The sequence below is a fragment of the Bombina bombina genome, chromosome 7, assembly GCF_027579735.1.
Source record: "Bombina bombina isolate aBomBom1 chromosome 7, aBomBom1.pri, whole genome shotgun sequence".
NCBI classification, from domain to species: domain Eukaryota; kingdom Metazoa; phylum Chordata; class Amphibia; order Anura; family Bombinatoridae; genus Bombina; species Bombina bombina.
Genome location: NC_069505.1, coordinates 449,651,505 through 449,667,339, shown reverse-complemented (window position 1 = coordinate 449,667,339; position 15,835 = coordinate 449,651,505). Strand labels below are relative to the sequence as shown.

General features: G+C 36.9%; 1 protein-coding gene across 1 annotated transcript in view; it reads right to left on the bottom strand.

The window, feature by feature from the left end:
* Window positions 1–629: 629 nt before the first annotated feature.
* LOC128666683 (gastrula zinc finger protein XlCGF48.2-like) overlaps window positions 630–15,835 on the bottom strand; it is a 150,792-nt gene continuing 135,586 nt past the window's right edge. The window contains exon 13 of the mRNA XM_053721412.1: window positions 630–2,658. Coding sequence (XP_053577387.1) covers window positions 1,805–2,658 — 854 coding nt within the window. The 3' untranslated portion in view covers window positions 630–1,804. The remainder of the gene's footprint in view (window positions 2,659–15,835) is intronic.

Below are 15,835 nucleotides of genomic sequence, written 5' to 3'. Positions count from 1 at the left end.
ATGTTTTTTCAAATAACATTTTAACTTTAGCATCCCTTTAATAAAGTTTTATATATATATATATTCGGTGGTGGTATAGCACTCACAGGAACATCCTTTGTATATCCTGCCTGGGGTGCGTTTCAAAATTAAATCCATACAGCCAAAATAAAAATGATTGTCTGAGGACAGGGGTAACCCCAAAACGTCACATATAATATACAGGTGTATTTGTATTTGAGTGCTTTTTATTTTGTATATATATATATATATATATATATATATATATATATATATATATAGTAAAGAAACAGAGCAAAGCACTCACTGGACTTTGGATATCTGTGACAAAAATATTTATTAATATAATAATAAATATTTTGTCACAGATATCCAAAGTCCATTGAATGCTTTACTCTGTTTCTTTACTAAATTCTCCTTAAGAGTACCCTGGCAGTTGCAGGACTGTGGTGAGAGTGCTTCAAATGTTTTGCTTACACACACACACACATATATATATATATATATATATATATATATATATATATATATATATATATATACTCACACACACAGGGGTAGAAAAAATATCAATATAGTTACCAGTTAGGTTAAATGTGACCAGAGGAAAAAAAAACACATCAGAGACATAGATTTTAACATAGCAGCTCCCTAAACTTTATAGAAACTGAGAATTGGAAAACCCAACATTTTTAGTGACATCACATAAAAAGGGACAAAAAAAGTATATTGCAAAGAAGTTTTAATACACAAAACTAAACATATAAAAAAAATCACATCATATCAATTCTACTACATTGTCTCCAGTGTTCACAACTTTATACTACAAGGTATCGTGTTTATATAATTTATTCAAACTTTATTGTTTTTCTATTAAAATAATCAATTGAAAATCAAAATAAAAAAAATGCATAATGCATTTTATAAAGCCAGGGAAGTTATCCTCATCCTGACAAGGGCTTTTGGGGTCCTCTTGCACTTTTGATGTTAATGTAGGGGCTCACCCAGTACACCTATATAACTGGTCAATCTAAATTACAGCTAGGGATATGTTGTCACCTCATTGATCACCTATAACTGCCCTCAACAGTACCTACAATTCAAAGAAGGGTTTATCAACATACAAATAAGGGCCTTTGGGTATGTTTATGTAACTTTGATCTACACATAGGGGCTCCCTACCGACTCAAGTAAATGTATATTTTATTTATGCCAGGTGATCACCTGACTATGCAAAACTATATAGGGACCCTGGACCCCCCCAGGAATGTCAAACACATTAGATCAACTTATACCCACTTAAGCTGCAGAAGGGACTTAAACAGAACCAAAAGTGTACCCCCTGACAACATTTAGTCATTATCTGCACTCTAGGTATAGTGCGGATGATGACTATCAGGCCCATTTATAAAGCTCCGTACGGAGCTTGAAGGGCCGTGTTTCTGGCGAGTCTTCAGACTCACCAGAAACACAACTTATGAAGCAGCGGTCTAAAGACCGCTGCTCCATAACCCTGTCCGTCTGCTCTGAGCAGGCGGACAGGAATCGCCGGACATCAACCCGATCGAATACGATCGGGTTGATTGACAGCTCCCTGCTGGCGGCCGATTGGCAGCGAGTAAGCAGGGGGCGGCGTTGCACCAGCAGCTCTTGTGAGCTGCTGGTGCAATGTTAAATGTGGAGAGCGTATTGCTCTCCGCATTTAGCGAGGTCTTGCGGACCTGATCCGCAGTGTCGGATCAGGTCCGCAAGCCCTTTGATAAATGGGCCTGTGTGTGTCACCCGCTGAACTAGAGGTTAAGCTCTAATTTCCCTCATTTCCTTTAATATGAATTTTCTGATGGGGAATAAGATGTGACTTCTGAGTAAAACATTTACCACGTTCTGAACATGAAAATACTTTCCCTCCTGTATGAATTTTCTGATGATCATTTAGGGATGATTTGTGAACAAAACACTTTCCACACTCAGAACAGGAAAATGGCTTCTCTCCTGTATGAATTCTCTGATGCATAAGAAGATATGCTTTCAGAGTAAAACATTTCCCACAGTCCGAACATGAAAATGCTTTATTTCCTGTGTGAATTTTCTGATGCATAATAAGATATGATTTCAGAGTAAAACTTTTCCCACAGTCTGAACATGAAAACGCTTTCTCTCCTGAATGAATTGTCTGATGCTGAATAAGAGTTGATTTCCGAGTAAAACATTTTCCACATTCAGAACAGGAAAATTCTTTCTCTCCTGTATGAATTTTCTGATGTGTAATAAGATTTGATTTCCGAGTAAAATATTTTCCACAATAAGAACATGAAAATGCTTTCACCCCTGAATGAATTTTCTGATGTCTAGTAAGATCTGATTTCAAAAGAAAACATTTCTCACAATCAGGACATGAGAATGTTTTCTCTCCTGTATGAATTTTCTGGTGATAAATAAGAGTTGATTTCCGAATAAAACATTTCCCACAGTCAGCACAGGAAAATAGCTTCTCTCCTGTATGAAGCTTCTGATGATGAACAAGAGTTGATTTCCGAGTAAAACATTTCCCACATTCAGAACATGAATTTCCTGATAGGCTTCTTTGAATTTGAAGAAAATTTATAGAAATGTCGGGACTCTGGCCATGGCTAGATTTATTGCAGTTTGTGAATTCACCTGTTGATAACAAATACAATGAGAGTAATGTTATTTGTTAACAACATCATTATTTTATTTTGAGAGCATTTTAACAGTTCTGAATGAATGTTTAATACAAAGCAAAGGGACAGCCTATGACCCCTTCCTTAACTCCATGCTAAGGTTTAAGGGCAGTTTACGAAACATTAGGGACTATTTTTATGGATGCCCCAAAGTCCTATAATTTCTTAATTGCTAAAATAAATAGAAATTAATGCTGTTGTAATTTTTTTTACCTATTATTTTTCTTAAATGTATTTTTTAAAATTTTGTTCACAGACAATTTTAGTAATACAATCATTTCAGTTCCAAAAGTCTTTCTAACTATTGATTGTGTGCACAAAGCATTTAGATTTCTTAGAATGTTGCATTTTATACAACATTTTTAAATGGTAATGAAGATAATTTCATATAAAAAAGTAATGAATGGTGTGTGCGGATGATGACCATGTGTTTTCATTTTATGAGGTCCACTCGCCAATCCTGATCCTGGGAACATGCTGAATCACAACAAGGAAAGGGGACTATAGGCACGTGAATTTGAATCATTTGTAAGGATCTGAATGCGGAAGGCCATTGGTGGCATTTGACTCTTTTTGGAGCCAGATTTATTCTTGCAAAAGTGCAGCACACGAAGATCTGTGCAAATCCAGATCTTAGTGTTGTACTTTTACAAGAAGAAAAGAGTCAAATCTCACAAGTCTCTAACTTTTTATGCATTCAGATCTTCACAAATGATCCAAATGCATTTGCCTAGTCTCCTTTTTTTGCCAGGTCTTGATGGAACTGCCTGTAATATTGCAACACTCATGTGTGATGAAGTCATAGCTATCCAAGGACTCCCTGATGAGGGCCAGATTTTGATTGGCGCGCTAACTGTTGCACTAGAGCGATATACATTCGCTTGAGCGCAATTGAGTTTAACACACCTCAACTAAGCGCAACCTCTGAGCTCTGGTTATCTGTTATGCTTGACAAAAAAGGGTCACAAAATACATAAAAAATAAAATACATTTAAAAGTACCATTACACTCATAATAACACTGTCATAAAAAATATTTTAAAAAAGTATTGCATACAAAAGATATAAGAGCTCAAAGATATGATCTCTCAGGAAAACATGCTAAGGGCTGTAACATAGAAATACATACTTATACATGTCTATATACATATATATATATATATATACACACACACAGATGAATTTGTGTTTTACTGTATTTACTGTACATATTTCACATTCCAATGTTCTTAACTTACAAGATAATATCCTTTATATAGTTAAATACATATTTATATATATATATATATATATATATATATATATATACCTTTTCCTGCATATCTACTCCTATAGGTATAGATATGTATTTTACATGAACAGTTTTAGATTTATATAGAAATATATATTTAATAATAAAAGTAAAACAGGAATGTAAAATATGCGTTTTGTGCATCGTGTTTCTCTATTTAGATCTTAACACGGTCGGGTTAGTGCACATGAAAACGTAGAATTCTTAAGGTGTGCTATTCAAATATTACAAATAAAATATAAAAAAATATATAAATTATTAGATATTAATAAACATACTGTAAAAGATATAGAGTATATTCTATGGATTATTTAGAACATTTTACAGTATGTTTATTAATTTTTAATAATTTATATTAATTTAATATTTTATATGTAATATTTTAATAACTCGCCATAATGAGCGGCTCCCAAGCATTCTAATAATTCAAATTCTTCTCCAATAATTAAACGATTGAACGCTGGACACACTACTGCCCTTAGATTAAAAAAAGAGTACTCATACACTCTGCCAACCCCCAGATGCATTTCGCATTTCTGGGATTTATCAAAGGTGGCAGGCCGTGGTTCATACGGGGTATAAATATCATTGAAAAATCGGAAATCCTGAATGGATAATTTCTGATTGGATATATATGTTCTGTCCATCAAGGTGTCACAGACATTTGGTTTGTTGTTAGCTTAAAATGCAGTATTATAAGTATTTAGTGCTCAAGACCTGGCAGACTTCTTTTTAAACAAAATACATACTATCGGAAGCAACATCCCAACACCAACCTACAATATTCCAACAACAGGCCCAGTTACTCCCTCTGCCACCCTCTGCATCTTCCACCCAGCCACTGAGAATTAAGTTTCTTCCTTACTATCTTCCTCACGCTTCAGTACTTGCCTGCTCGACCCTACCATTTCCCATCTAATACCCTCCCTGTCTTCCACCCTCACTCCTGCTCTTACTCACTTCTTCAATCTATCTCTCTCTACTGGCTCATTCCCATATTCTTTCAAACACGCAAAAGTCACTCCCATACTCAAAAAACCCTACCTCAACCCTAATTCTCCTGAAAGCTACTGCCCCATATCACTGCTTCCACTAACATCAAAACTCCTTAAAAAAACTAGTTTACAATCGAATAACCCACTTCCTGTCCACCAACTCCTTGCTTAACCCACTGCAATCTGGATTCCGCCCCAAAGACTCAACTAAGAATGCCCTTACCAAGGTTACTAATGATCTTCTCGCTGCTAAAAAATATTGGCCACTACTCTATACTCTTATTACTTGACCTCTCAGCTGCCTTTAACACAGTTGACCACCCCCTCTTCCTACAGACCCTTAGCTCTTTTGGCCTCTGTGACACTGCTCTTTCCTGGATTCACTCCTATCTTTCTCACAGGTCTTTTTCTGTGTCATTTGCCAGGGACTCCTCCTCTCCAATGCCTTTGTCGGAGTACCTCAAGGATATGGGTCATCTACTCTTCTCCATTTTTACTTCTTCAATAGGTAAACTTATCAACAGTTATGGCTTCAAATATCACCTCCATGCTGATGACACCCAGATCTACCTCTCCACCCCTGCTCTCTCTCCCTCTGTCCTTTCTCATGTCAGCGACTGCTTATCTGGTATTTCATCCTGGATGACCTCTCACCACCTAAAGCTTAACATGTCCAAAACTGAGCTCTTTCTTATTCCCCTCTCAAGCTCTATGCTGACTTCTGACTTCTCTATCCCTGTTGACGGCATCACCATTTCCCCATCGCCCCAAGCCTGCTCCCTCTGAGTTACACTTGACTCAAATCTATCCTTCGTCCCCTACATTCAATTCCTTTCTTCATCCTGTCGCAACCATCTACGCAATATTTCCAAGATTCAACCTTTTCTGAGTGCTAGCACCACAAAGCAAATAATCCACTCCCTTGTTATTTACCGACTTGACTACTGCAATAACCTACTTACTGGCCTTCCTCTTTCCCGCCTCTCTCCCCTTCAATCAATTCTAAATGCCTCTGCCAGGATAATCCACCTTTCCAGTCGCTCTGTATCTGCTGCACCTCTCTGCCAGTCCCTTCATTGGCTCCCCATTCACAGCAGAATTAAATTCAAAATCCTCACCCTTACATACAAAGCTCTCACCAACGCCGCTCCCCTCTACCTATCCTCTCTAATAAACAAGTACACTCCAGCCCACCCACTAAGATCCAACAATGACCTGCTCCTTGCATCTACGACTATCACCTCTTCACATGCTAGACTGCAGGACTTCTGTTATGCAGCACCTACTCTCTGGAACACTCTCCCTTGTGCTGTCAGGCTTTGCCCTAATCTTGTTTCCTTTAAATGCTCTCTGAAGACTTTTCTGTTCAGAGAAGCCGACCACCCAACTCAATAATAAATTAATTTCACTTACCTAACATTTCCCTCATCTAACTCTGCGTTAACATCTTTCTCAATCTTGCAGTCCTCACCTCCTGTTTCTCAACCTCCTACCCTTCTAGATTGTAAATTCCCACCGGAATAAGGTCCTCAATTCCTCTTGTATGTGTTTGTAAATTACAAGTTTTATATCATTGTTTTATTGAAATAAATTGTATCCATGGACAGTGCTGCAGAATATGTTGGCACTTCATAAATAAATGTATAATAAAATAATAATTATTAAATTAATCTATTCTTATTAGCCTTTCATTAAGACAATTAAAATCCGGGCACTCTGCCAAACTGGAGCTATATTGATCAGTTACAGCAGATCATGAGCAGCTGGTGAATTGGATACAGTGTATTTATTGGTGTACTCCAATTATATTAACAATCCGAGCATAACGGCAAAAAGGTTACTTGTAGTATTATACTCATTGTATCTGTTTTCTGCTACGTGCAGTCATAGGACAGTACAATAAATTTATATAATGTTTTAGATTTTGGTTTGCCGTGGGCAATCACCAACACGTGATCCCTTGCTAAAACAGCCTAGCTATAACTGTTAACATGCTGAGTTAAGATTCTAACACATCAAACTTTAGTGTTTGCAAAGTGCTTATATCACATGTGCATAATAAGTGCTTATATCACGTTTCTAAAAAATGTTATCAATACTGATAACCAAACAATTTTTATGATAGATTTATAGGGGTAGATTTATTAAGTGTCGGCGGACATGATCTGCGTCCGCCCGACATCGCTAAATGCCGACAGCATCTGGGGAAATGCTTGCGCAATGCCACCCCCTGCATATTTGCGGCCAATCGGCCGGTAGAAGGGTGTGTCAATCGACAGGATTGCTGTCCGCCACCGAGTTAAGGAGCAGCGGTTTTACGACCACTGCTTCTTAACTCAACTTTCTGGCGAGCCGGAAACTACGGGGGTAGATAGCAGCATACGCTGCTTGTTAAATCTACCCCATAGTCTTATATGTATCAATGAATACCAGGGCTATATACCACACGTTCAAGAACAACATTCAGAATACACTTAATGTATTCACTGATATTTAATGACTTGTTATACCAGCTGCAGAGTATAAAATGTATGAGAAATTTAATTATGTTTATTTGTGCATATGAAATAGCTGGTTTTGTGCTTTTAAACCACAGCCTATTGAAATGGGTTGAGCTTGCAGGTAATACCAGATCTCATTATGTTATCACTTTGTGTACACAGACTTGCTTCCTTATCTTATATTTGTCTGTAAACCTAAGCTCAATACTTAGAGAGAACAATGGGAAATTGTATTACTTAACTATCCTGCACCCCACTGGGAGTGTAATTTATTCTGCTGGATGTGTTTACATAGGTTTATCAAAATCCTATACCTAAGTATATAAACTTTCAGTATAGGTGGGGATACCACAGGCTAAATCAGGCTAAATCAGCTATTTCATAGGCCAAAATAAGGGTAGATTAGCTACTTGTAAACAATTTAATACACTCCAGCAGGTAAAGTGTATTATTGGGAACAATTTAAAGTGGAGAAAAATTGGGGGTAAACTGTCCCTTTAAGCTCTCAAGCTGGTGCAGGATCATACTACTCCAGCAGCAATCATTCTGGTTACACATGGCGCTAGTTATTAATGAAATAGCAGCCCTATTTGTACAGTATACTTCCATGACCACTACTCAGTAAACATGTGACTATTTATTCTAGATACCAAGACATCATTTTGGGGAAATTATTATATAACCCTATTGATTAACATGTTTTTCTCTTGGTTTGCACTAATTATCTTAGCACAAAATATCGCTTCTGCGATATATATATATATATATATATATATATATATATATATATTTAAATATCTATTTAAAAATAATTAGAACATATTCCCCTATGTGCAGAACATTGGAATGTGAAATATTTACAGTAAATACACAGTATAACACTTTATTAAATATGAATATTGTATAAATATGTTTTTTATATGTTTTCATCTACTTAACTGCAAAGGGCTCCAATGCACTTTTATATATGACTATTTGTGTGTACATATGTATGTGTTTATATGTCTTTCCATACAGCTCCCTTAAACCCTCTTCTGCTTTCTGACACTTCTGGGTTTCCGGGGCGAGGTGACGTCACCATGCACATGCATCATGAAGTCACTGGCATCCCTGGATTCCCCGGTCAATGCTCAGCACTAGAACACCAATGCGAGGGGGGTGCAATGAACTCCAAGAGCATCCCTCCCCCCTTCATGATTACATGTGGTCATCATCCGTACTAAAGACAACATGCGGATGACGACCACATGTCGTCATCTGCACTTAAGAGAATAAACTTGTCTGGAGTAAGGAAATTACAGTAAATGGGAATTCCTGTTTAACTGAATTGAACATCACTCCTGATCCCATTGACAACCCATCTTCAAATTTGGTACAGTTAATGAGTAATAGTGTATATACAACATATATTTTTTTGAAAAACATTAAAAGACATGGTTTTGAGAAAATGGCCACCAAACTATTGGTTACAATGACTTAAAGATATATTTTTCCTTATATATGCAAGTAATATTTCATCTGAAGGAGTTCTATAAGACCTTTCCAAAGATGCTGAAATCACTTCTAAAGGTTACCAAAATATTAAATATTAAAGATAACAAGAGGGTGAAAAAATGGTCAGAATCACACATTTTGCACCCCTATAACTTTGTTAATACAGAAGATATGGACCAGCAATTTTGTCTAGGATCATAGCTCAGGTGGCCCTTACAGTATGCAAATTTTTAAATAAAAAAAAATCAAAGAATGTGAGGTTGGAAAGTGCATCTGCATTGGTTGATTTCATATGAAAAGTGTGGCAAATGAAGTGCAAAACAAGTCCTGCCAGCAGGGAATACAGGAAGAGGTTTGTGGAACCTCACATTATGAAAGAAATTATAGTCCACAAGATCATCAGATGTTGGATCTTATACCCAAGCAGGGACGTCTACAAAGAACCATGAAATAGGGGGGGGGGGGGGAATGCAGGTAAGGAAGGTGATCAGGCATTAGCCCCCCAGTACTTTCCTATAAAAAACAGTCTATTTAGAGGCATACACATCAAAATAGTAGAATTTAATGAAAGTATGCAAAGAAGACCAAGTAACCACTTCACATTTCTAATGTGAAGAAGTCTCATTATGGAAGGCCCAAGAAATGGCAACCACCCTTGTGGAATGAGTAGTAAGTCAAATGTGCCTTTCAAATTAAGGCCTTAAGCCAAGCGGATTAAGTAACTGCGGTAGCTTTGTGACCCTTGCATAGTCCAGAAAACAAAGAAGAAGAGCCTAAAGCATATTGTGGATTTCATATAGGACATCAGAGTCCTCCCACATTAAGGTGGTGAGAAAGTTGTTCCTTACAATTCTTAAGACATGGGCACGTAGGAACCACAATTTCCTGATTATGTTCAATGGAGGGACTTTTAAGAACCCTAAAAAATACCAATTTAACATTTAGCCACCAATAAGCAAGCGCAACCCAGGTTCTGAACCAAAAATGGGCCAACTTCTAAGCTTACATTCTTGCTTTTCAAATAAACATATCAAGAGAATAAAGAAAAACTTATAATAGGAGTAAATTATAAAGTTGCTTAAAATTACTGCTCTGTGTGAATCATGAAAGAAACAAATTGGGTTTACTATCCCTTTGAGACCAAAGGAGGAGTAACTAGTTGAATCAGTGGCTTAATTCTAATCAAGACAAAGGTCTGAATATCAGGAATCTTGACAATTTGCTTGTGATACTGAGCAGATATGTCCAAAATTTGAGCTTTAGACGATCAGTAAATACAGTAGATTTGGATAATCAACAAATGCATTATAACAAGACAGTGTAATAGCACTTAGCCTGAACATTAAATGTGTAGTAGATTTTTTTCTGACAAACTTCAAAAAGTTATGTCTTTTCCCACTCCTCCTGTATCATGTGACAGCCATCAGCCAATCACAAATGCATATACGTACCATGTGACAGCCATCAGCCAATCACAAATGCATATACGTACCATGTGACAGCCATTAGCCAATCAAAAATACATATACGTATATTCTGTGACTTCTTGCACATGATTAGTAGGAGCAGGTGACTCACAAAGTGTAAATATAACAAATCTGTGCAGATTTTGTTAATAGAAGTAAATTGGAAAATTGTCTTAAATGGCATGAAATCATGAAAGTTTAATTTTGACTTGAGTGTCCATTTAAATGGATATAAACCACAACAATTTAAAAAAAGTTTCCAATTTACTTCTGATATCAAATTTACTTTATTCTCATGATAATCTGTTTCGAAGAGGTACCTTGGTTTGCATCTGGTGCACTACACGGCAGGAAATGGTGCTGCAATCTAGTGCTCTTGCAAATGGAGAACATTCTTGCAAAACTGCTGCCATATAGTGTTCAAAAAATGGGCCGACTTCTAAGCATAGATATCTGTCTTTCAACAAAAGATACCAAGGGAACGAAGACAATTTGATACAAGAAATAAATTAGAAAGTTTTAAAATAGCATTCTCTATCTGAATCATGAAAGAAAACGTGAGTTTTATATCCTTTTAAGAGAAATGTTTGATAATCCTTTCTTGTAAACCCTCAATAACTCTAGGAATTCTAAAAGAATTTCATGGTATCCTTTTAAAGTACACCAAGACAAAAAGGTTTTCTATGACTTGGGGAAGATATGCCTGGTGACAATAAGCAATCAATGATGTTATCGAGCAAACTTCTATTAGACAAAATTAGGAGTTTGAAGAGGAAGTCGCTAAACCGGGCAAGAGGACATTTTAATCAGGAGTCCAGAGAGGAGATTCTTGCCTAATGCAAGGCCAACTCTGTAGAGCCCTGACAACTGTGTGAAGTTTTAGGGTATTTATTGATAACCTTGCCTCCCAAGGAGACCAAACGCCCTACTCTCTCAAAGCCCCTCCAGCCATAAAGCTTGGCATCAGTCGTGATCGCAGTCCAAACTGGTAGAATATACAAGGCCCCCAGGACAAGTAATTGGTGCGCCTGCCACCATATCAAGTACTTTCTTGTTTCCAAATCTAACAAGATCTTGTTTCTCATAATCTCTATTCCACTCCTGAAATAGTGACAACTGCAGAGGCGTGAGATGAAACCTGGCAAAGATAACTAAATCTTTTAATAGCCACCATGAGGCCTACCACTTACATGTATTGAGCTAGAGAAGGAAGGAGAGTGTGCTGAAGCAGAACACACATTTGTTCATCCATTGTTCTGTCAGAGACAGGGGCAGGTTTAGCTCTGGTTATAATTTCAGTTAAAACATAAAGAGTAGAGAGTTTAAATGAATGAGTGGGTCAGTATGTAGAGGTGTAAAAACATAATTTATGTAAGAACTTACCTGATAAATTCATTTCTTTCATATTGGCAAGAGTCCATGAGCTAGTGACGTATGGGATATACATTCCTACCAGGAGGGGCAAAGTTTCCCAAACCTTAAAATGCCTATAAATACACCCCTCACCACACCCACAATTCAGTTTAACGAATAGCCAAGAAGTGGGGTGATAAGAAAGGAGCGAAAGCATCAAAAATAAGGAATTGGAATAATTGTGCTTTATACAAAAAAATCATAACCACCACAAAAAGGGTGGGCCTCGTGGACTCTTGCTAATATGAAAGAAATGAATTTATCAGGTAAGTTCTTACATAAATTATGTTTTCTTTCATGTAATTAGCAAGAGTCCATGAGCTAGTGACGTATGGGATAGCAGATACCCAAGATGTGGAACTTCCACGCAAGAGTCACTAGAGAGGGAGGGATAAAATAAAGACAGCCAATTCCGCTGAAAAATTAATCCACAACCCAAATCAAAAGTTTCAGTTTTTATAATGAAAAAAACTGAAATTATAAGCATAAGAATCAAACTGAAACAGCTGCCTGAAGTACTATTCTACCAAAAACTGCTTCTGAAGAAGAGAAAACATAAAAATGGTAGAATTTAGTAAAAGTATGCAAAGAAGACCAAGTCGTTGCTTTGCAAATCTGATCAACAGAAGCTTCATTCTTAGAAGCCCAGGAAGTAGAAACTGACCTAGAAGAATGAGCCAAAATCCTCTGAGGCGGGGATTAACCCGACTCCAAATAAGCATGATGAATCAAAAGCTTAACCAAGATGCCAAAGAAATGGCAGAAGCCTTCTGACCTTTCCTAAAATCAGAAAAGATAACAAATAGACTAGAAGTCTTACTGAAATCTGAGTAGCTTCAACATAATATTTCAAAACTCTTACCACACCCAAAAAATTTAAGAATCTTACCAAGGAATTCTTAGGATTAGGACACAAGGAAGGGACAATAATTCCTCTACTAATGTTGTAAGAATTCACAATTTTAGGTAAAAATTGAAATGAAGACAGCAAAACCACCTTATTCTGATGAAAAATCAGAAAAAGGAGACTCACAAGAAAGAGCAGATAATTCAAAAACTGTTCTAGCTGAAGAGATGTCTAAAAGGAACAATACTTTCCATGAAAGTAATTTAATGTTCAAAGAAAGCATATGCTCAAACGGAAGAGCCTGTAAAGCCCTCAGAACCAAATTAAGACTCCAAAGAGGAGAAATTGGCTTAATGACAGGCTTGATACAAACCAAAGCCTGAACAAAACAATGAATAACAGAAAGATTAGCAAATTTTTCTGTGAAAACAGCACAGAATAAAGCAGAGATTTGTCCTTTCAAAGAACTTGCAGACAAAAACCGTTATCCAAACCATTCTGAAAAATCCTAGGAATTCCAAAAGAATGCCAAGAGAATTTATGAGAAGAACATCATGAGATGTAAATCTTCCAAACTCGATAATAAATCTTACTAGACACAGATTTACGAGCCTGCAACATAGTATTAATCACTGAGTCAGAGAAACTTCTATGACTAAGTACTAAGCGCTAAATTTCCATACCATCAAATTAATAATTTGAGTTCCTGATGGAAAAAACGAATGTTAAGATATAAGGTCTGGCCTTAATGGAAGTGACCAAGATTGGCAACTGGACATCCGAACAAGAACCATATACCAAAACCTGTGTGGCCATGCTGGAGCCACCAGCAACACAAAAGATTGCTCCCTGATGATTTTGAAAATCACTCTAAAAAGAAAAACCAGAGGCAAAAAAATATAGGCAGATTGATAACTCCAAGGAAGTGTCAATGCATACACTGCTTCCGCCTGAGGATCCCTGGACCTGAATAGGCCCCTGGGAAGTTCCTTGTTTAGATGAAATGCCATCAGATCTATTTCTGGAAGCCCTCACATCTGAACAATTTGAAAAAAACACATCTGGGTAAAGAGACCATTCTCCCGGATGTAAAGCTTGATTGACAGAGATAATCTGCTTCCCAATTGTCTATACCTGGGAAATGGACCGCAGAAATTAGACAAGAGCTTGATTTAGCCCAAGCAAGTATCCGAGATACTTCTTTCGCAGCCTAAGGACTGAGAGTCCCACCTTGATGATTGACATACGCCACAGTTGTGACATTGTCTGTCTGAAAAACAATAAACGTCTCTTTCTTCAAAAAGAAGCCAAAACTGAAGAACTCTGAGAAATGCACGGAGTTCCAAAATATCGAATGGTAATCTCGCCTCCCGAGATTTCCAAACCCCTTGTGCTGACAGAGATCCCCAGACAGCCTCCCAACCTAAAAGACGCACGTCTGTAGTGATCATGGTCCAGGTTGAATGAACCGAAGAGACCCGTAGAACTATATGATGGTGATCTAACCACCAAGTCAAAGATAGTTGAACATTGGGATTCAAAGATATAAAAAGTGATATCCTAGAATCCCTGCACCATTAATTCAGCATAAAAAACTGGAAAGGTTTCCTATGAAAATGAGCAAAGGGAATCGAATCCAATGCTGCAGTCATGAGACCTAAAACTTCCATGCATATAGCAACTGAAGGAAATAATAGAGACTAAAGGTTCCGACAAACGGAACCCAATAAAATTGTCACTTGTCTGTTAGAGACAAAGACATTGACACAATCTATCTGGAAACCTAAAAAGAAAGGTGACCCTTGTCTGAGGAATCAAAGAGCTTTTGATAAAAAGATCCTCTAACCATGTCTTGAAGAAACAACAAAAGTTGAATCGTATGAGATTCCGCAGAACGAAAAGAATGAGCCAGTACCACGAGACCGTCCAAATAAGGAAACACTGAGAACATTGAAAAGATTCTTAGAGCTATCGCTAGACCAGAAGGAAAAGCAACAAATTGGTAATGCTTGTCAAAAAAAGAGAATCTCAGAAAATGAAAATAATCTGAATGAAAACAGAAAATGAAGATATGCATCTATTGTATCTATTGTAAACAAATAATGCCCTCACTGACCAAAAGGCAGAATAGACCATATAAACACCATTCTAGAAGATGGTACACTTATGACAATTCAAAAAGATTTTCTATCTTTGGGACAATGAATAGTTTTGAATAAAACCCCCAAACCCTGTTCCTAAAAATGGAACTGGTATAAATACCCCAGAAAACTCCAGGTCTGAGCAGCGCCTTGAGCCCCAACGGGTGACCAGCTGCGCTTCACAAGTACCCAATACATACAGGTCTGAAACACACTTCAGGAAAGAGTGAGCCTTACTGAAAAAGCTGGAATATGTTAGAGAAAAAAGACTTCTCACAGGCGGTTTTACTCTGAATCCTATTCTGTACCCAAATCTAAGAAGTTTGGACCGAATTGAACCAAAATTTTTAAAAAAAAGTCTTAACCTGCCCCTTACCAGCTAGCTGGAATAAGAACCGCACCTACATGCATATTTGGGGAGCTGACTTTGATATTTTAAAAGGCTTAAATTAAATGAAGAAAACTTCCAATTATAAATATGTTACTTGGGGAAGAATTAGGATTCCGTTCCTTAGTAAGAACAAAAACTAATATAAGCTTAAGATTTAGTCTTAGAACTCAATCTTGAAGCCCAGAGTAACAGTAGAAGAATTGAATCCAATTGTGAACCAAATAATTGATTACCTTGGAAAAAAAGAAATATGGAATTTAGAAATCAAATTAGCATTCCAAGATTGAAGTCACAAAGTTCTTCTAGCTAAAATAGCTAAAGACATAGATTAAACCTCATTTGCGAAAATATAAAAAAAATGACGACACAAATGAAATTATTAGCATGTTGATCAACTTAACAATGCTAAACAAATCATAATCCGATACTTGTTGCACTAAAGTATCCAACCAGAAAGTTGAAGCGGTTGCAACATCAGCCAAATAAATTACAGGTCTAAAAAAAGTACCTGAAAATAAAAAAAATTCCTTAAATAAGATACAAGTTTCCCATCTGAAGGAAAAAAATAAATACTATTTGCTATAGGAATAGTAGT